Source organism: Perna viridis, chromosome 3 (assembly GCF_037379345.1).
Source record: "Perna viridis isolate PV_CMFRI_1.1 ecotype Kerala chromosome 3, ASM3737934v1, whole genome shotgun sequence".
NCBI lineage: Eukaryota > Metazoa > Mollusca > Bivalvia > Mytilida > Mytilidae > Perna > Perna viridis.
In genome coordinates this window covers 39,928,057-39,951,508 of record NC_142447.1, presented here as the reverse complement: position 1 = coordinate 39,951,508, position 23,452 = coordinate 39,928,057, and the positions used below count along the sequence as shown (strand labels likewise).

The 23,452-nt window shown below is 32.7% G+C and overlaps 1 protein-coding gene across 4 annotated transcripts; it reads right to left on the bottom strand.

Annotated features, from left to right (window-relative positions):
- Positions 1–927: 927 nt before the first annotated feature.
- On the bottom strand, positions 928–22,216 carry LOC148622223 (uncharacterized). Of its 4 annotated transcripts, none has more exons than XM_088571888.1 (13): positions 22,070–22,216; positions 18,203–18,243; positions 17,307–17,470; positions 16,368–16,406; positions 15,289–15,429; positions 11,755–11,803; positions 9,818–9,900; positions 5,874–6,192; positions 3,696–3,764; positions 2,974–3,237; positions 2,562–2,684; positions 2,189–2,263; positions 928–1,587 (listed from the first exon to the last, which is right to left on the bottom strand). In XM_088571888.1, exons 1-13 carry the CDS (start codon positions 22,111–22,113, stop codon positions 1,418–1,420), a joined length of 1,581 nt encoding a protein of 526 aa, XP_088428014.1. In that variant the 5' UTR covers positions 22,114–22,216; the 3' UTR covers positions 928–1,417. The 4 variants fall into 4 exon arrangements, with proteins under 4 accessions (XP_088428014.1, XP_088428015.1, XP_088428016.1 ...); XM_088571889.1 differs by having other exon boundaries at positions 15,289–15,414; XM_088571890.1 differs by lacking the exon at positions 3,696–3,764.
- Positions 22,217–23,452: the final 1,236 nt, after the last annotated feature.

Here is a 23,452-nt window from a genome sequence, read left to right as displayed (position 1 = left end):
ACAAACAATTTGTTACCATTTCTAAAATACCTAACTCCAAACAGCAATCTGTACCTCTTTTGTTGACAACACAATAACAGAATATAACTATAAATTCCTTTAAAATATACAAATCTCCATCTGGTAACCTAACACTCCATTGAGTTTCATAACAATCCTGCTAGTTGCTAAGGAGAAGTTGTGGACAAAACATCAGACCAAGTTTCCCTGAAAGATGCCTAAGTTCCAACGGTCATCATTTCTTCAATTTTTGTCCAAACATAAATTCCTTATAATATGCACATCACAAACTGGTAATTTAACACCCCATTTAGTTCCATAACAATCATCCAAGTCACTGAGGAGTAGCAGACAATGCATGAGACCAAGTTTTGCTGAAAAATACCAAGTTCAAAAGCCATCATTTCTGCAATTTTTGTACAAACATAAAATTCCTGACAGTATTGCACATCTCTATGTGGTTATATTGAATCTCACAAAGTTTCATAACTATACTTCAAACTGCTTAGAAAATACTTTGGACAGGCAAATGGATGGGCAAACTGAAAAGCAGACGACATGAAAACTATATATCCCCCAACAAATTTTGAGGGGGGGGGTATAAAAAGAACTGTAATGATAAAATCCTGACTTAAAATTTTGATTAAAACCATTTGAATTCTTAAAATTTTCAACCCAACCCTGTTGTTGGTATTGAAGATTTAATAACCTTAGTTGGAAGAAAGCTTCTATCACAACAAATAACCACATTAAATGACTATCAATCACATTCTTAAAATTATCTACGGACCAATGACAAAGCCATTACAAAAATCATTAGAAATTAATATAATAATACAGTGGGTTTCAATTCTGATAAAAAATGAAATTTCATGCTTTAAAAAACATCAAGATGGACTTTGTATGACTTTTAGTGCAAACTATTGATTCTGTGATAATTTTAATTGATTTCTAAGATCAACATTTGGTTTAAACAGAATAACCTAAAAAGCACAACATTTGTGCACTTACATCGACTCAAACAAAATGGTAACAAAAGATTGTTGGTCATAGATATACATGATTAAATGGCTTTCTGGTGACAGGATGACATTGACTGATTAATGAGCTGCCAATTCAATGTAACAAATGGTATCAAAATATATGATATTAACTTTTGTGATTCTTTATCTGTTATATACTACAACAACAAAGGAATGGATAAGCTCCTTCTTTGAAGGAGAGTGTGGCTAATACCACTATATTTTTAAAAATACCAAACGTCAATTCACAATGTGAAGCTTTTCCACTATAAAGAATCTATGTTATAATTTCATATATATATTCCTATCTCCACATTATTCAAACACCTATGATGATTTTTCAGTTTTCAATGAAGAATGTCATAAAAAATCTGACATTAAAAAACAACTGTAGTTTATCTCCTATATGGATGATAAGACGGTCCACCAGATGGCTGCCCACCTCTCGAGTATCCACCACCTGGTGGGCTACTGTAGCCTCCATGGGGATTGTCACTTGGGGGTGCTCCGTAACCAGGTGTTGATGAGGATGGTCCACCATACCCTGCATCTCCATATCCACCACCTACAAAGCAATTACGTAAAATCTCATAAATGTTTCTCCTACATTTATACAAAGTCCAACTTACTGCTGATTGAATTATTTAGTTGAAAAGAACACTGAAAGTGAGTTATTTTTGACGAGGTCAACAGGGATTACACTAACAGTAGCCTGGTAGTCCTGTACCACCCTACTTTTGGAGAGGACTACTTGAAAAATTTTTCGTGGTACTCCTATGGGCTATCTAAATTTTGCCTTATTTTTCACAAGATCAAAGAACAGAACTGTCAATAGGACTACCTGTTTTACACCTGAAGTAGTCAGTTGACCACAAAATAAATAGTTAGTGTCAAATCCTGGGTCAATAAATAAAGTCGAAATTGGCAAAATCAGAAGTAAATACACAGAAAAAAAATATCATTATGGTAAAATCTGGATTTGAAATAGTGGATATCCGCTAAAAAACCCATCCCTGTAATTACTGGAGAGCAAATAGTAGAACATGTTACTATGTCCACACTTTTCACCAAGAAAACGAGACTAAACAATTTGTGATTTTCAATAACTTAGTACTTGGTCTAAAATTTGTATTTATACCTTATTCTTTACATATTTGTTCACTTACCGTATGAACTGTATCCACCATAATCAGGTTTGGGTCCAGAGTCTGCTGGGGGACCACTTGAGGGATGACCATAGCCTGTATATTGAATAACATTGTGTTTTTAACATGTAATGCGTGTTATGCTTTGTGAAACTATCAGGTTTTTTTCTGTTGTTTGCTCTATTTTTGAATGAGGATCTTAATACAGCATCTTAACTTTCTCAATAAGTATTGCATTTTGCTGACTGAACCTCTGAAATCAAAAAGATATTTACTCCAAAGTTTTCCCAGTACTTTGTAACAAGAAACACATACTTGTGGTGTTCAGCAAGTATTTTTTTCTATATATGCGTTAATTTAAACTGAAAGATATTAATGTAGAAAGCAAAGTTACCTGGTGCTCCATGGGGTGGTTGTGATGATGCTTGTGGTTGGCCATATGGGTCACTTCCTGGGGCTTGAGGCCTTCCATAGGAGTCATAGCCTCCATGAGCAGGGGGTTGACTTTGCTGTGAACCTACAATTTAAAGTTTTAATTACCACATTCAAGTACAGTTATTCAAGAAAGGAGATATTTCAACATCTATGAGAAACCACTTCATGAGTGGGGGTATAATAAAATTAATTTGCATTTCATTACAACAATTGACAAGAAGAAAGAAATAAGTCATTGTTGATGGCTATTTCAGTGAAATACATTAACTTCCAAGTAAAATACATCTGATTACAATCCTCATTAATCAATTGGGACTTTAAGATTTTATAGAAAACAAACATATGAATGTGAGAAATATGTAAGGACATACTATAATCCCCATAGTGTCTTGGTGGTGCTCCTGACTGTGGAGATGTTGGATGTGGTACTCCACTAGGAGGAGCAGAGTACTGAGAACTGCCAGAGGGTGGCTGTCCATATCCACCACTGTAAGGAGGCTGACCACTATGGGGCTGACCAGGAGCTGGCTGTCCAGCAGGTGGTGGTCCCTGCCCTTGTGATGTAGTAGCTGGCCAGGAACCATATGGGTTCTGTCCACCCTGTTGATACCCTGGCTGCTGGTAACCTTGGTAACCTATAGCAAAGTATTTCATTAAAAGATTGTTGCCAATTTTTTATTCACAGAAAGAAAAATGTATGTTACTATCATGTAATTTTCATTAAAAAAATTTGTACCTTGAAATTTAATAGCATGTTTTACATGGTGTTGACTATATCTACCTTAGATACCCAACACAGAATGTAGATGAGTTTTTCAACAAAACAATGATAAAACTGCTTTATATGATACAGTCTCAAGAAAGGAAGCAAGAGCAGTGTATTCCTTTAGTTCCAATAGAGGTATAAGTACAAAACATTTAATAGGAACAAAATGGTACCGGTTGTACTGAAAATAATACAAGAAAATCAAGAAAGCAACTTGAATTTAACAGTAATATCTGATGATAAGAACCATGTGTACAGACCAAAATGACAACATGAGATGTGAAAGTCAATAAGTATTCAAATTAAGTCAAGTTTTATATCACCTACCACTCTGAACTGGGGCAGGTGGTTGAGCAGGAGGAGCAACAGCAGGGGGGTTCTGAGGGGGCCATCCACCTAGAACAAAAGACCACTCATGTGTACATACCAAAGAGTCTGGGAAGACAACAACCATGCAAAACAGTGAAGCCATCAACTGTGCTAGACTACAGCATTCATGCAAAACTTCAAGCCATTCTCAACACTTATAAATATGAAATTCTAATCATCATAAACAGAATGAAACATGCGAATAATTCCTCAACTCTCTTTTAATTGAGTGAAAACTACCAAAGTGGGGAAAAGACCAGGAAGGGTATAGCTTTCTTTCACAAACTGACAACAAAAAGGGTTAAACACTGCTCAAAGCCATGCACAATAGAACTTAACTCCACTACTCTGTATCTACATGTAGCTGGTTCTCAAGTGTTTCAGGTGTAAAATTATTAACAACCACCATTTGACACACTGTTGAAAGGCATCAAAGAAAAATGACGGCAGTCTTATTTCATCTTGTGTAAGATGTGATAGTCACAAGATATTCAAATTATTTCATGTTGTATATCACCAACCACTGAGTGGTGGTTGTAAGTGTCAAATTAATCATAAGTTATGATGTCATAATAGAAAATAGGCATCATTAGTTACAATGAATTTTACACTTAAGACTTGTTGTTAAATTGAGCCTAGAACCAGGATAGGTGGTCAACTTGGGACAATCTCATGTGTAACAAGCACATACTAAAAACTTTCAACTTGTTTTTAAAGTGATTCTTATATATCAATTCAATTTCACTGCCTTTTATTTGTGCAACTTACACCCTAACATCTTTTCCACAATAAAGAAAATTAATTGTGGCGATTTATTTTGCATGTTTCTCTTGCTTACTAAATTAGCATAATAAATTGTTCACAAAAATTAGTTTACAGTATAGAAACATGCATGCAAATGTATTTTCATTCCTAATTTTACAATCACAACATCATACTGTCTTTCATAGTTCTAACTCAAGTCTCTGAGAGAATTGAATGTCTTGTCTGGCCCTCTCTCTCACATAATGAGCTGAGTAGGGCAAAGACTCCTATTTGGAGTCTTTGTACAACTTTTATTTTGAAAAACTTTACATTTCGTTTTGCCCAATTAACTTACCTCCAATTTACTCCAATCTGCTGAAGTTTTTGAGATATGACTATTTACCAAAAAGTGTCAAAATAATCAACTTTGACAGAGAAATGGTATTTATATGTACTAAACCAAGGCCTTTGTAGATATTACCGGTAGTTTTTCCTTTTGCCTTAGAGATATGACTAATAATATGAAAGAACATTCAGCTCCTCTTAGCAACAGCAATCATTCATATTTTTTTCAAAACAATTTTAAGCTAAGAACCCTATTGACGTTTTTTTTTTCTTTGGAAAAAAGGGGGGGATTTGTGCAAAATGACCAAGATTTGGTTAATATAGCAGAAGAGACCAAATACCAAGTGATACCACATTGTTATTTGGATCTTCATATTTATTATTTATTCTTAAGGACATATACATGTATATACTGGTATATGAAACTCAACTTGTTATCACTATATTTTGACGTCCTTCATTGCAAAGAATATACTCTCTAGCCAGGAAGTAAACCAGTGGTTGAGATTAAAATTTTGTGACTGGACCATTTTTAATGATCTTCAGAATTTCAAAGGGCCATTCTTTAACATTCTTTGTAAAAAAATCTGTATTTCATGGGACATTTTCAGCAGGAATTTGACAAAAGGTACCCAGCTCCCTCTCAATCACTGAGTATCCAAACAATTAAACATGAGTCAAGTCATTACTGTAGTTACAGTGATTCTGGAGTAAAACCTTGTTTATTGACAATACCACATGTCTGGATATATCATGCTAGAAACATAGTAATATATTAAGATGAAATTAAATTTAAGGATTTTTCAGTACAAACATAAACACAGTGAACAAGTTGTTTTTATCAACTCATGATGTTTTAACCACAAAATATTTTTACTTTTTTAAAGTGTCTTCAAATACACTCTTGCCCGTCACAGTTTGATCAATTTCCAGACAAAGTTAACAAACACTTTGACTAATCTAGCTTATAGATGTAAGGAGTTATCATACTCCTTAATACTTCTGAGAAACAATAGATAACTCATTCAACGATGCCTATCTTCATACCTTGTGGTGGCTGTCCCCACCCACCCTGGGGTTGTCCATATCCTTGTTGGTATCCTCCTGGTCCAGGTCCGTACGGATGTTGTGGAGGTCCACCATGAGGCCCTGGTGGTCCTTGTCCATATCCCTGTTGGTACCCTGCACCATTGGGCCCATATCCAGCCTGTTGGGCTTGCTGTTGGGCCTGAGTCCACTGGGTAGCAGCCTCTTGCCAGGATTCGGGTGTAGGCGTGCTTTGAGCACCGGTGATCATTTGAGTGATAGCAGTAATGGCTTCTTGGTGTTGCTTACCATTCCTTGGCTCAGCTCTTTTACATTCAACCTGTTCAAAACAAAAATATAATACCATCAAAGTCTTGTCCATTGTAAAAAAAGTACAAATTATACTGAACCTTAAATTATCTATAAATAAATTTTCTACTATAACTTAAAATGTAACTTAATTATACACATCTTTAATATATATTTATCAACTATAGACTTATGTTATCTATGGTAATACTTAATATCAAAGTACCTGTAATAAGTTGGGTAAACATTGTAACTATAAGTCTTAAATTAATTACATTAATAAATATATAACAAGTAAAGATTCTTATAGTTAACTAATTCTTAATGGTATAATTAAATGAAGCAGTAGTGAGAGCTGTTTATGTTTAAAATATGATATTCACCATAAACTGTTAACACATTATGAAAACATGCATTTTCCTTGCAGAGACAAAGCAGATTTCACTGACTTCACTTAAAGCCTAAATCACACTATAGCTATGGTACATATATACTGTCCAACAGTAAACCATTTACTGTGAATTACATACTGACAACATAACTGGATATAACAAACAATAAAACATACACACACACACACAATAGACATAAATAGTAAATCTAAGTAAGGTAAAACTATATAACAACCTAGCAGAAAATAGTGAAATATAAAGGTGTATGTTAAATGCTTACAGCTGATTAAATTGGCATACCCAACACCCCTGCAAACTCTTACATAAATTAGTTTAATAATGCAACAAATAATTTAAAACTTAACAATTTCAGTGTACCTCATGTAATTCCCACCGGCAGTACATACTAGAATAAGACAGACCTGTACTGTAAATGAGTATATACATCATTATCCAATTACTGTTGACATTATTATTAAGTAAGTGATGGTTATATGAAATTTTATTTGTTAAGCTTAAAAATAACAACGTTAGAAGATGAAGTTGTAACTTGTACATATGAGGAAGATATACAATCTTATGTTCCATGTTCAATTTGATCATCACAGATATGTATCAAGCAGGTGAATTTACACATCATTTTCTTTTACAAAAATGAACAGAAAAAAAGATGATTCTGGAGGTTTGACAAGAAGTAAAAGAAAAATTAAATAATCCAAGATATTTTTTTCTACATAATTTTCTCTTTGAAATATTTCTATGAACTTTGCACTTTAAATCAAGGAAACAACTTTAACTGTATATTGGTCATCTCATAATCTTTTTTCAGTAGTTAATGGCTGCACATAACATAGTACATATAAGATAATCAGTTTCCTTCATTGAAGAAACCAAATTCATTAACTCAACTAAACTTCTAAAAGTCAATAAAATCTGCTTTGTCATTTAATATGATGAGGTGAACTTCACTTCTGTATCCAGAGTAGGATTATAAAATGCCATTTGTTTATCATATATTGTACAACTTCTATAATAAAGCAATGAAAGGACTTTCTGAATTAAATTCATGTTATTTATATCAAAATGGTGTAAGTAGCCACAATATCTAAAGAACATGCACACAAATAATAGACCTTTACAAGCAGGCAGTTAGAACTCTAATTTAATATTCCCTACAAAGGTAGAGTACAGGAATAGATACTTATAGTTCTGTTGACAGGAGAAATATAAAACACAGAAAATGTTTGGCTCATTTAATATGTAACAAAAAACTTTTTAATTACTAGGCTTTATTCCTTCTTAAAATAATACATTTCTAACCTGAGAGTGGTATATCACTGAAATAGCGAATTACAGTGCTAAGACTGATAGGGGACATACTCTGGATACAGTAAGAGAACATTCATGGTTAATGTTTTGGGCAGGGGTGAAGTATCTACGACAGATGGCTGCAGAGAAATAAAGCTATGCAACAAAGATCTTCATAGTGTACATCTTAGCAAGTGTCCCATTAATTTCTTACAGCATTTTTTTTCATTTTTTTTTTATTTCACTGTAACCAACACTATAAAATAAAACAGTAAATTCAAGATAAAATACTGAACACAACTGACAAGTAGAAGATTTATTTCTGTACACTATGAATGATCTGTACTTCAGTTCGAGTCCATTCCTTGGATTCAAACAAAACGTGTACCCATTCATTAACTTACAAAAGATCTCTCAGAGCTTACTCTTTTTTTTTTACCTAATTTTATTGAAAAATCAAAACTTTACACTTTAAACATAAATAAACAGAAGAAATAAAAGCTCTGAGTTACCTCTTTCCATAACATTTGATTTTCAGATCTGACATGATAAAGCTATCAGAAGCAAACTATAAAAAAATATGTACATGTACCAGAATAAAACTGGAAGTATTCCTAATGCTTAAATATGTAGGTACAAAATCTATTGAAAAGTTTATTCCAAACAATAACTACATTGACTAACTATGGCAAAGATTACTACATGTAGTAGGTACTGAATTATGCTAAACAAAATATGTGCTGAAAGGATAAATCCAGATTGTTTGGCATTTCTAAAAATTGATGTTATAAGCCAATAGTAATTGAATTATGTTCAGTAAAATAGCAGTGCAACATGATATCATTGAATGTCATGCTTATAAAATGTCTAGGATGGTAAATGTCAGTATAAGTAAACCCAAGCTTAAAGATCCAAATTCAGGTTTATATGTCAATAAGTGAACATATTTCTCTTAGATACCAACTCATATAAAAACTGAATACAATTTTGATCGGTTTATGTAATCCTATAGATACCCAGATTTAGTATCACCAAACTGTAGATGAAGTGTAGTTAACTACTATGGTACACATTTCTCAATATTTATGGTTATGAAAATATCTCTTCAAATTGTGATTTTCTAAGGCTTCTTTAACATCCTACTAATATTCCTGTTTACCAGTACTCACCTTCACATAAAACTTCTTACCATAACTGGCAAGCAGTAATTGAAATATTACTAACACCTCTACCATCTTCATAAGTTTACATGTAACTTATGGATACAAATAAATTTATTTTTCCTATCAAATAGCTCATAATGATACTACATAACTGATATTATATCATTTTAAGTATCTACATGTATCTAGTACAATGAATAACATGTATATAGAAAACAGTGCACTGATTACCTGTGGAATGTATCAATATTAAAGATTACTTAAAGCATATAGCATAAGTGATTTGAAGTACACACCACACAAAGAGTAAAACTCACTATGATAGAACAGACTCTGAATACAAGTTGACACCACTCCATGATAAAAATACTACAACTTTTACTTTAACTATACTTTAGGCTGTTAAAATCACATTAATTTGATGAGAATATAATAAAAACCTGCAAAATGTCAGATCTGAAGACCAAATTTAGCTGTATCATTATAAATCATAAACACAACTCATCATTGCATACATATCTTAACCGAGGCCAATAACATAACAAATTGAAATCTTAGCATAAATTTGTGTAACATTTTAATACCAGAAAGTGGTTTTAAAACTTGTAAGTAAGACTGTTCACCAACTGAATTGTCTTCAATATTTTAATTATTCACCTTACTGGAAAAGTTTGGCCATTTGAAATCAGTACAAAATTCCATATTTGCAGAAAAAAAATATATTGACCTGTATTAGTTTCGAAAGCAAGTAATGAGTTGTGTACACATCATAAAAATAAAAGTAAAATTTAACCTTCTTATTACTGATAACCACATAGTGCTCACTGCACACTGCATCAACGCTATCTTCTGACTCAAAAGTCAAAAATCCAAATCCTAATGTTAAATTAAAGCATACAAATTTAAAACATAACTCAACGCAATAATCTAATTACAGTACCTGGAAATACATTCATTGTTTGAATAGATAACTGTTACTTATAATCAACTGACTCAGTCAATCCTATTTGCCTGCATTGAGATTGGATGTAACTAGGAAATATCTAGCCCTCCTGTGATTAAGTTCTGTCTAGTGAAAGTTCAGAGTAAGTTTTTTTTTCTGGAATATTTGTTCTGCCAAATACTGGTAGCTGAATAAAGTTTGCCATAGTCTAAAATGAACTATGGCTATGAAAAATTATGAGCTAAGTTTAAAAAGCGTTTTTATTTAAGTACCAGCCCATATAAAATTCAGAAACTGCCTATAGTAGGGTGATTCATGGTGTTGAAAAACCCATCAAACAAAACATACTTTTTGGTCAAAATATGCTATATTTTTATGTAACAATAGTCCTTTCTATAGTTTGATCTGCATATTTAAGAAATCCATACATTCATCTCCCACTAAAATCAACCAAAGCAAACCAACTCAAGAATGATAATTCCTTCATAGCGCCAATTTCATACACAATCCACATAACTTTGATATCAGTAAATGTTTCTGAATTAGAAATAACAGAATTCAGGGAGTTTTTGACATGCATGAATCACCTACTGTCTGATTTTTATAAAGACTGCTGGTTCAACTAAAAAAAATAAATCAATACCTATGCAGGCAGATGAAATGACAAAGACATGTCCATAAGCAGTATGATATTTAAAGAGTTTTGAAAAAAAAAAAAAAAAGAAATTGGTGTCTTATTCATATTAAAGTAAAAAAGTTCTAAAATTTTATACTGCCACAGATTCTCTAAAATCAGTAGATGCCTGAAACACAAGACAACTTAAATTGACTATACCTACATCAAAGTTAAATACTGAGGTTTACCAACCCTTTTTATGTCCAACTATCTACTTAAACACACATATTAATATTTATAAAATCAGTTTAAAATGTACTTCAGTAAGTTAACTTAACCTAATATACACAATGTATTAAAGTTACTTTCACAAAGAAAGAGTGTATTAGAAAATTACAGTAAGGCAACAACCATTATATTAGCAATTTCAGCCCCAAAAAATTTATTGACACAGCAATGGAAAGTAAAAATTTGATTCCATCTTTGCCCATTACTTAACAAAGTAAATTCTCAAAATGAAAAAAAAAAAGAGAGAAATGAATGATTTAGTGTTTGTCTGTGCCTCAGCCACATCAGTCACAAAGGTAGTTGTACTAGGCCATACAAAAAAAAATGCCTAGGTTCTCAGGCCACTTTTAAAAAAACTGATGCCGGAGGGAGGCTTTTTTTTATCAGAAGTAAGTTTTCTTTTTTTCTCTCAAGAAATTACATTGAATTGAACAATATTGTAAACATACAGGATGTTGAGAAGTTAAATAAAATACTCCATTACATTAAATTTTTACTGGAATATTAGATGTGGCAAGAAATAAGAGCCATCTCTCTGCCTTGAGACAAACTTTCGTTTTTAATGATCAATGTTAAATAACTGCTTCAATCGCATCATACTTTTAATCTTTCTGTCAAGTGGCAATTAAAAGTCCTTTCTGGACTGAATATGAACATTTCTGGAACGGATATAAAATTTCCTGATTTTACCATAATAATAATCGCAGGTGTGGGAGGGTTTGTAGGGATGTGGTGGGCCTGAGAACCTAGCATATTTATTTTTAGCCTTAATTTCTAAATTATGAATTTTTCTGGTTGTGTCAAACTTTTCTTTTTTTCTAAATTCAATGAATACATTTTTTTATTAATTTTGAATTATAGAGTTCATAAAAATAAACTTCACCTTTGGATTTTTTCGTTTCTTGATCAACCACTACATTTACATCTAGTACCTGCGGATAAAAGAAAACAAAATCCATGTTAATTTTATACTTTGTTTTCTACAACGCAAACACACAGTAAACAAAAATAATAAATACTAGGCTTTAGCCTATCAACAAAAGTTATCTTCTTACAAATTTATCTTAATTTAGTAAAGTGTAAATGCAAACACAGGAAACACTATTTATTCTAAAAATGATGATCTTAGTACATGTCATATATGCATTGACAGTACTGTCAACCTTTTCTCAAATCCACAGAAAACTTGATTAAAACATTAACATAAAATATATCTTATTCAAACCACTTCAGTAATTTATTCACATATTAGCATTCTGATTAATAGAAAGAACAAGTATTTTTAGGCCTAACAAGCAAGACATATTGTGTTTTTAAATTAAGAGAATATGGTTAACTTTTGCCTAATGTATAATTGTAAAGTGATGATTTCCATGACATTGACAATAATTACTTCACCCCATTTTCATTTTCCCTTACATTATCCAACTTGTTTTATTCTCCAATATTGGTAGTAATTTCAAATATATTTTAACCAATTAATATTTATTCATTGATTGAATAAACTATGGCTAATGACTATCTTAATGATTCCCTCTGCCCATGGTCGACAATTTGTGTCCACTCTTAGACCGTCCCCACAGGCCCATGTTGGACACATGATTGATCTCTGTCCATTCTGACCATGAATTCTGGTGGTCAGTTTTGAAATTTGTTTTGTTATAATAGGAATTCATTCTTACGTAATAAATATTGCGGCCCTGTTGTATTATAAGATGCATATATAATGTATGAACTTGCTGTGACAAAAATTTCACGTGTGTCAAGAGAGCTTTTTTGACTGACAGTCATCAGTTACCTGTAGGTTGGGGATTAAAGCAAGGAAGTGCAATCATTTGCCAAAAAATGAATTATAAACAAAATACTCATGGTAAGAATTTGACAGGTGCCATTTGATCTCTTTAATTGACAATTGTTAATTAACGGTAGCAACATGTTTAAATGCAGTGCAGTGCTACCACTTGTCAACAAATAAATTTTATTATACTCGAAATTTTCATTTAACGTTAATCAAGTCCTACTTGATGAATTAGAATGTATTAAAAAATAGTTCAACATAACTTACACAAATTTGGAACCAACAACTAATCTTGTAAGATGAATTCTGAGGTAATATACTTTTACGGCCAAGTGATGGAAACAGTGCATCCTTTTTTTACTTACAATATTTAAAATTTCAACTTCTCATGGTGGCTTAAGATGCAGGAGTTCTTTCTCAGATCTGTGATTGACAGGTAATCAATTAAATAATGTTGAGGGTGTGGTTTTAAGTAAAGATAAAGTATCACTGATTGACAGGTAATAAATTGTATGAATATTGAGGGCGTGGTTTAGAGTATTGAGAACTGAAACTGGACAGTCAACAGGCATGTATTAGCTAATGGCACTTACATGTAATTAAGAAGACCTACACAAGTAGGTGATTTAATGATGATTTAATCCTTTGTTTGTACTAAGATTAAGGAGTAATAATTTTATTTTTTTTTGGTCAACAACCATGAAAAAATATAAATTATGAGATATACATTGAGTGCAACCTTAATAAAATTCGAAAAAGTATTGTTCATTTACAATTGAAACTACAGAGGGTTGGTGGTTACGAATTTTGAATATGGTAAAATTTTAAAATTACTCCACTATAATAATTTAATATGTATCCATTTCAACTATTACAAGTGAAAGGCAAAATAACACAAAACATATGAAATCTTCAAACTTATTTTTGTCCCGTTTTAGCATTGAAATATGTTGGATATTTTCAGAAACAGGCCTAATAAGTCAGCACACTACTGTTCATGGAGATACCAATGAGTTTAATTTATTCTACATATACCCATAGTAAGTCTCAAAATTCATACTCAAAGAATTTGAATTTTTTATTAGATTTTATCTGGTGGAATCAAACACTATTTTTTATTTTAAATAGAGGTTTTAAAAGTCAAAATTTTGACTTAGTAAAAAACTTTGGATGTACCTAATACACTTCTGTAAGCATGAAACATTAGTTTTATTTATTCTTTAATCTTAATATTACCAAATTTCCTTCTCGTTAATTAGCAGTAGATGGACCACTTCCTTGGCAGAGTGAGACAGGCTCGAGTATTAAGTAGCACCATTACACAAATAATACACACTATTTCCGGTAGAATTTGTGAGATTTAACTAAATAAGTTAACGTCTTTAATTGAATAATTTATTTTCTAGGTGGCTATCAAACAAAATATCATAAATGCTTTAAAAGATTATCACATTTAGTAAACAGGAAAATACTTGTACTGAGCTAGATAGCTTAATTTTACCAGAAACAGTGAAGAATTAATTATTTAAAATATGAAATATGATTCCCCTTGTGTCATTTACCTGTACATTCATACACTATCAATGGATATTTGGAAAATGAAAGTATTTATGTTTCTGGGATAAAGTTCCAAAAGACCCTAAAAAATAACATGATTTCAAAATAAAACACTTTGTAAGACATCAAATTACGAAAATGCATTTTGACTGATAACTTAATATGAAAATTTTCGGGAATTAAATGAAATTAAAAGCCTGGTTCGTAAAATGCAAGAGTTTGATTTAATATCAATGGTTAAAAACATCTGAAGTGACAATAATGAAAAATTTAATAAAACAAAACTTTCTATTTCTGTATATTTCTAAAGTTACATGTTTTTGAATGACTATGTCGAAGTTTAAATATTTTCAATTATTATTACTCATTTTTTTTATTATCTATGCAAATAAGGCACGTTGTTCGTCGATCCATAACTGTTGCAGTGTCAACAAAATGTCAATCAACCTCATACGATGCTCAACATACAGGGACACACCTTTTGATTAAAACGTGAAACACAATGATTGGACTACGATATTACAAAGTGTTTATGAAATTAGCAAAAGTATCAATTTATGACGTGCTCAAAGCATTTTTTGTTGTTGTTGGCTTAAAAATGAAAATAATAAAGCATCGTTCTTATTTAAAAGGCAACCGTATACTACTGTGACTTTTTAATAACAGAACTTATCGTGGTCAAATTGTTGATCTAGGTGAAGGAAAAAACGGAAAAATGATTACACAATTTTGGCTTGAGGCCAATTTTAAGTGAAAAGAAAATTGATTCTCATGGTCAAGGTAATGATTGACACATAATCCTTTTAATTGTCAACTGTTTGAACTCAGTAACAAAATTACCAATCATGCATTAAATCCAATCAACAAGTTTTAACACATCCACCGGATGCCATGAGCGTGGACACTACTGTTCACCTGATACGGTGGGCATGTGGACCCCCATCCACCGTGGGCAATAAAGGTTGGCAAAGAATGGGCAACTTAATTTGTCCACTATGGGCATGTGGAATCCTCAAAATAGTCATTAGCTGTAGTGTATATATCCAAAATATAAGTACTTACAGGTCCATATTTGCTGAAAAAGTTCTTGAGAAAATCAGCATCCACATTTGGCAGGCCTCCCATAAATATCTTGAGGTGGTTGTCAAAGGACTTTTGTTGCTGCTGTTGTTGCCTTTGCTGTTGTGCCTGTGGTTGAAATGACTAAAATTTGTTTCACAAGGAAACTATTAAAATTGTGAAAATTAACATGTACAAAGGCAATACATCATGCAACATGCATCATTATATTTTCACTTTTGTACATGTATTAGTTGGTAATTAAATTAAAGGCTCTTTCAGAACTATATCATGGTAAAAATCCTACTGTGCTTGAAATATAAAACCTCGTTGTTAAAAATATTTTCATTATATATTAATGTATCTCCAAATAAAAAAATTGACAAACTCACAGAGAAGTTTTTCTCTACCTTGTATTGATCTGGTTAAAATTTCGAATAGATAGTCTTCACATTCAGAATATGATGGTATCTTTTCATGAAATTTATCAAAATTAAAATATATACAGAATAACAGCAGTTATAAGTAGTCAGATAGTATCACAGCAAGCCTGACAGACTGAGACGTAATACTCTGTCATTAACAAATTTACACAGTTAATCATCGACAGCTCCCTTAGTTTGACATAATGTTGTCATTGAAAATAGCTAATATTTATTTGGTATCACATCAGTAGCCAGAGAAAGAAAAAAGAAAAAGAGAGCAAGAACAATGGGAAAAATTTACCCAAAAATATCCATGATCAAATTGAAAGCTTTTGATAAGAAATATTCAAGCTACATGTATAATACAATGTTGTAAATAGTATGCAGTTGGTATCTGGTTTTTGTATTATTTCAAAAAACGTCATTAAAATTTAAAATACCTACCAGTATTGCTCTGATAAACAAAATCATGTTTGAACAAAATGCAAATTTTCAGTAGAAACATACACTGTGGGCCACACCAAGCTAATTTGTAAATACAATTATTAGAATTGAGGAGAAATTTTCTTCCCATATGTAGGTATTTCCCTTATCAAACCTTATGTTATTCCTGGAATCTATAAAGTAACTTGATGTGGCCAAAACAGATAAACCCACCTTTTGAGCCCCTTTGGGATTGCAAGCTTTAGCATCAACCTGAAATGAAATGAACAGTCAAAACTATTTCTAGACATATTTATTAGATAAAGAAATAAATTAATTTGAAGAGTAAAGAAAAAAATAAGTCTAAAATGGTACCCTTAAAATCTTCTTTCTTTAAATTTATCCTGCATGGTCTTGAATTCTAGTATACACTTATTTTATTAAAATTAAAATTATTAGTTTTGAGGTTGGTGCGGACTATCTGCTTAATTCCTTCTTACAAAAGTACAATCATTAGGTCAATGTCATACTCAAAACAATAAACTGTTATCACAGAAATTAGTTTTGCGCACACACATGGTAGTTATTATTAAATATATAATAGTGATTGTGGATGCACATGCATGAAACAGATATGGAATTGTAATGTACTGATGCTAAACAAACTGAATACCATTGACCTAGTATAAGTAGTTCATAAAACTCAACATTAAAATAAAAAAATAAATATCGAAGTCCATAGATCAGGACTCACTGCAGGGCATGTGCATGAAAGAGAAAGTTCCGTGATGTAATGATGCTAATGCAAATGCATACCAAATATAATTGACCTAGCACAAGTGTTTCATAATAAAGTGACATAATCAGAAAACTTAAAGGAAATTTCCAAGTGAATATCAGACTGTAACTGCAAGAGCAAATGTATGAAACTTATATGGAATGGTGGTGTAGTGGTGCTAATAAGGTTCCCAAACAAAATACATTTTTAGTCCTAGTGTCCATTCCACTACAGATTGTTAGTTCAAAGTTCAGTTGTAACAAAATATAGTTTTATACCAAGAATGATTATCATATAGTCACAAGTTCTTTGGTAAAACCACCTACTGTCACCTCAATGTTCCTCCTAGACTAGATATGCTTTTATGGTACTAAATGCTCCAAAATAATTCTCACCTGTCTCCCATCTATAGTATGTGTTGTTGATAGAACTGTATCTACACAATTAGGATCCTTGAATGTTACAAAACCAAACCCTCGGGATTTCCCCGTTTGTGGATTCTTCATGACAACACAGTCGCATACTTCACCAAACTGGGCAAAGTACTGCAACAGACTTTCTGTTAAAAGAATATGAGTTAAGTATATGTAACGGAATAAAATGTTGGTAGAGTACAATTAAAGACATTCTTTAATTCCCTTTCACCATAATCATTGATTGTAAATTGGTTATCGAGAATAACCAAAATATACAAATGTATTAACTCATGCTAAGAACACTTGCAGATCTAATTAATGTACTGAACTTCATTTACTTCAGCACTTGTGATATTTTGGTTATTCCCTCCTTTTAATTAATTATCCAATTAGTAACTTAAATTTGTAATGGTGATTATGCAGACAAGAGCATACTGTTTTGTTTACAAATCTTTGAAAATGTTGTTGTAATAATCTTTTGGTGTACTTTAAGTCATGCTTCAGTGATTTTATAACTCAAATCGTAAAACAAATTGTGGGTTTAAAAAACTTTTCCCTTGGTGGTTTTTGGGTGTTCAAATAATTGGTGAGAAACTGCTCTTAGACTAATGTTTGGGAATTAATCCACTTAGAGCGTAGTGATATTTTTTCAGTGTGAAATAACACAGCATTTGTAATTTGTAAATCTGATTAAAAGCTAGTTAGGAGAGTTGTCTAAAAACAAAACCAAAATGGATATTGTTTTCACCATTCTAAGAAGACTGTTTCATAGTTTTATGAAGTCAAATGAAAGTCAAGGGGTAGCTAACCTACATGTATTTTAGTTTTTGTATAAAACTTAATGGATCCTAACAAACCAAATAACAGTAACATACCTTGATCTGTATCCCAACTCAAACCACCAATAAAAACTTTCCTGCAAAACACAGTTCAAATATTACACTTTCTTAAAAAAATTTCTTTCTGGTGTATACATTGAACATCAGTGTGGGAAACTAAAATCTGACTTGGTCTACCAGTCTACCGTTAATTTCGTACAATGGTACATCATTCAAGCAGAATTACAAATTTCAATAATTTTTTTTTGTAATGAAGAAACAGATTCATTTGCATCTGGATCATACATTTTTGTTCATCATGGGGTGTATACTAACATGTGCAAATCACCTCAAGATTCCATACATCGTGTAATATTCATTTTATAAGTTAGTCATTGTGATTTACTGTACACTTTTAAGACCTTTATATGCAATCCAAAATTTATCCACATTTTAATAATTTATTTCAACCTACAATAATAAAAACAGAATTGATCAATTGTATGCAATGTATTAGGCATTCTTATTAATGTTAGATGATAATGAAATGCACACATGACCAAGATAAAGAAAGATACATGTACATGAATGTCACCGTTGAACATGAACCAGGATACATTTTTTGTACATCCCCCACACCACCCCCGTTATAAAAAATAAGGAAACTGAAGACCTTTGTCATTCATTCATTCGTTAAATTATAAAAAATAATAATATAATGAGAATGGATATGGTGAATATGTCAAAGTGACAACAACCTCACCAGGATGACAGCTCAAGGCCACCCATGGGTCTACTACGAATGATGACGAACCCGTCACCTCAGGGCAGGCCGCTCCTGGCCCTAAATATACTCAGGTACACAGAATAGTTGCCCCCATATACTCCAGCAACATAAAAGTAAACTGAAAGTGAAAACAAAACAATACAAACAAAGGCCAGAATTTCCTGACTTGGGACAGGGGCAAAAATAGTACCACTGGTCAGTAGCCTTACCGGACACAACTTCGAATTATTTAAATTGATTTTTCTCCTGTATTGCTATTATGTTTCATAATTTGATAATGTTGCTAAATATAAAAGACCCACTTGTTTGCTGGTGTATTTCTGTAAAAAGAAAAGAGCTCATGTGCTTTTCATGAATGTTGCAAACAACATATATTCCCATTTTGAAAAATCACAGGAGTGAGTGTTCCTCTTGGGAAAATACCCTAGAAAATCATCAAAGGTAAGTTCATTCTATTCTCTTTTGTAAAAAATGGAAAGACTTATACCTTCTCATTCTGCTGATGTGCAAAAAGATATACAAGCTCAAAATAACAATTAAAATTATCCGTTCTAAGAGTCAAAATAAGTAATTGTGATCATGTTGACAGTTTTATGGACCGTTCGAAACTATGACCCCCCACAAGGTGTCCCCGTCACCACAAGTGGGTCATGCCAATCATAAAAAAGGAAATATACAGGACCTGAACAGAACACAGTTGATAGGATTTTTTTTTTATTGCATTGGTCCATCTTGGGTTTTACCATATAATTAAAGTTGATGAGCTTCAATAATTTTAATAAAAATATCTCAATTCAAAATTTGTTAGTAATTGTGACTGGTGAGGCTACAGCAGTTGACTGCATGAAATCTTATTCTTCAAAATATCAATATATTCAACAACATCCTCTTACAGGTTACACCTGCCTCATAGTAGTACAACTGTTTACAGTGCCTGAAATGGCCAGTTGCCTGCTCGCCAAATGCAACCAGTTTTGTATTAGGGCGACTTAAGTTTCCCAAAAGACATGAAGTTGCTGGCCCCAAAAAAAAAATGTTTGGGGGACTACACACTCGTGCTAGAAAAATTGTTAAAAATCATCGTCATTTCTTGTTTTTATTTTTTACCACTTTCTTTGACAAAGGTAGATAACTTAGATAAGTGATTAATTTGTCCCAGTGTGACTCGGACCAAATACAATACGATTCAACCAACATTGCAGTGTGAGAAACCATTTTTTTCCCCAACTTGCCATTCTGGCTAGTGGAATATTGATCTTGCTAGCCAAATAGAAATTCAACTAGCCCATTTTTTGGGGTTTTTTTTGTCTGTACTATCAGATGTTTTTTCTTGTTTTTGATTATCTTTTTCCTTTCTTTTTCTTTCTATAACTATCTTTTCATTTGTTTTTTATCAATCATCAATTTTATTCATCATGAACTCGTGGATCGTTATGGTGTATCCATCTGCACCACGAAAACTGATTTATTCAACGGGTCATAGTTTTCCTTTCCTCGTTTGTCTACCCCGTACTTGACTTTTTATGAGCAACTCGGCGGGTGTTTCTAGAAAAGCAGAGGACGCTTACCCTACCAGTGCACTTGGTCCATGCCTCCAGTTTTTAGTGGAGTCTGAGTTCCTCATTTGCTTTTGTTACTTTGTATGATTTCAGTTACTTTACGTTCTTTGTTGTGTATGTCTGTTTTCCATGTCTGGTCTTTGTCCCTGGATTACATTCTTTTGATTACCACTATAACCTTGGCTCCCTTGATTACTCTATCAAACACTTTTCCATTTTCGAACATTCCCTCCCATTGAAGTTTTTCATGTACTTTACAGTAACAAAATAAGTACTCCATTTCTGAACTCATATTTTAAAAATAAAATTATATTTCAACAGATACATCATTATGAAACAAGAAAATGTTTATCATTTGCTTCTTGTTCATTTTTATTTTGACACTAAACAACTAATTTTCAAGGTAACAAATCTTAAATTACCAAGATAATGTTGTTTGAATACTAATACGAGATCGGGACTGTCGTGTAGGTTTTGGCACATCCTGTTTACCGGAAATTGATATGGCAGATCGTAAACAATGCTTTAGAAGTCAATAAAATTGTGCATATCATGCCAAAATTCACTTGACATATTCAAGCTGAACTTCTTAAAATGTAGGAGACATATTTTTAATGAATGATGTTAAGGGATGTTTTACTAAATAGCATGTTGGCTGGTTAACTTTCCTTGGAACTTGCCAATCAAATGACAGTCGGCAAATTGACGAGTGTAAGCTGATGAGAACTTGCCAAAATACACATCTACTTGTATTTGGCGAGCTGGCGAGTGGTGCTTTCCCACAATGCTTTGTTGTCTGACAAATCGTAAGTATATAATGGACTTTGTGATTGGTTAATAGAAATACATTAGAGCAATAGCAACAATGTTAACAAATCGAAACAAAGGTCAATATCAAGGATGGCAGAGACAGGCCTGAAAGAGGGCTGGAATTTTTTTAAATTCAAGGGGGCGGAGACACAAACTCTCTAAACTCTGAAGTTGGGTGTTTAGTGCTATGTGCACGGAAGGGCTCATAGAAGAATGAATAAAATCTTAAAATAAAAATTTTCCTTCTTTGTGGTATTCTTACTTCTAGGATGCATTTAGCGAGAATAACAAATTGGTTCAAATTCTCAATTGTTCCCAGTACTAATGCCTTTGCTTGAATTGTCTTAGTAATTTGAATGATTATTTCTTAGTTCATTTTCCCCAACTTTCAACCCCTACAAATAACTTTTTTTTGGGGGGGGAGGCAACGTCATGCAATTTGGGCCAGTGACTCAAAATTTTCACTGGCCCAGAACAAATTTTTCAGGCAGCGTGTAGTGGAATTAAAAAAATGACAAAAAGTATGTATCTGCCCAAACAATCAAATCAAAAGTGGGATATTTTATCATGACATTTTTTTTTTAGAATAAATGCATTTGAATTTTTTTCATGAAGACTTTTTAATATATACTGGTATGCAGTGGGATGAAGTTGAACAAGGAGGAAGGAATATCCGGCAATGTTTTAATACAGCTCGAGTCGTGCATATCAACTGAAACATATCTAATCTTATTTTTTCAAAAAGAAAAACAATTAAAAAGTAGACACCCTGCTTCGTTTCTTTGCATATTCCTGTCTCTCTGCATTGGCATTTTATGGTGACTCGGTCGTTTGCACGCCGAAAAGAGAGAAAATGGCGTCGCTTGAACAATAAGCCACTGGTTTGAACGAGAACCGAAGTGTACTTTAATGGTACAAGATTCGCAATCCGAGATTACAGTGACTGCAGCAGGGCACTCAAAATTGTTTATGAAAATAATTTTTTAAACATGCACATCAGCAATTGAAATAAGTTTTTAATACATCAAATCCTTTGTTTTCCTATTTTACTTTGCCAAAATTTGTTTTTTTGGTAGTTGATCGTATCTCTAAATCTCTGATTGTGAAAAAGAAACGAACTATGGATAACTTAAACGGAACGAAAGTGTTTAACTCATGAAGCAAAACAGGGAATGCTGACTATCAAACAGGAAATCAGAAAAGACATTGCCAAAACCTGAAAAAGTAATCAAAGGAACCAAGATTCTAGTGGAAATCATAAGGATGTAAGTCAGGGACAAAGACCAGACACGGAAAACAGACACACACAACAAAGAACATAAACAAAATCAAACAAAGTAAAGAAAAATGAGCAATTCGGGCTCCACGAATAACTGAGAGCATGAACCAGGTGCACCGGTAGGGTAAGCGTCCTCTACTTTTATAGAAACACCCGCCGAGTTGCTCATAAAATGTCAAGTCCAAAGTAAACGAAAGAGGGAAGGAAAACTAAGACACATTGAACAAATCAGTTTTCATGGTGCAGATGGATACACCATAACAATCCACGAGTTCATGATGACGACCATCTCTGTAGTGATGACTTCAATATTGTAGCAACGTAACTCTGTTCAAGAAGCCTAATTGTAAGCAGCGTAGCGCGATACAAAAAGTCTGCGTAGTTATGGCAAGCTTTGGCATAACGTATGAGTTGTGATATGAAAACTTCATACGCAGATGCTGAAGGGATTTTGCCAAAGATGAAAAGATAAGTTGGCAATACGGAATGAAAAGTCATCGTGTTTGTCGCATATTTTGGTCAATAGTGTTTCTTTACCATCTATCTCTAAGTGTAGGTCAAGATATGAGGCAGACTTGACAGTGTCTGTAGAATCCTTTATCTCAAGTTCTTTTGGGTAGATGCGATGTATAAAAGCCCCGAAACTAGAATTGCTTAACAATAATATTGGTATTAACAATAATACGTCATCTATATAGCGGAAACTCAGATCAAAAGATCCGCTAAACGATTTTCCTTCTTTTTGATCAAATCAGCTATATAGCCAGCCTCATTAGAGTGAAGGGATACGGTCATCAAGTAGAGGAGCACAATTTGTCCCCTTTGGAATGACGACCGTTTGTTGAAAAACGCGTCCACCATACTGGACAAAT

Coding starts and splice junctions, on each gene's coding strand:
- LOC148622223 (XM_088571888.1), bottom strand. CDS start 22,113: ATGCCAATGCAGAGAGACAGGAATATGCAAAGAAACGAAGCAGG. Junction 16,407..17,306: donor ATACTATAGATGGGAGACAG/GTGAGAATTATT, acceptor ATTTCATTTCAG/GTTGATGCTAAAGCTTGCAA. Junction 11,804..15,288: donor TTTTCAGCAAATATGGACCT/GTAAGTACTTAT, acceptor TTTTATCCGCAG/GTACTAGATGTAAATGTAGT.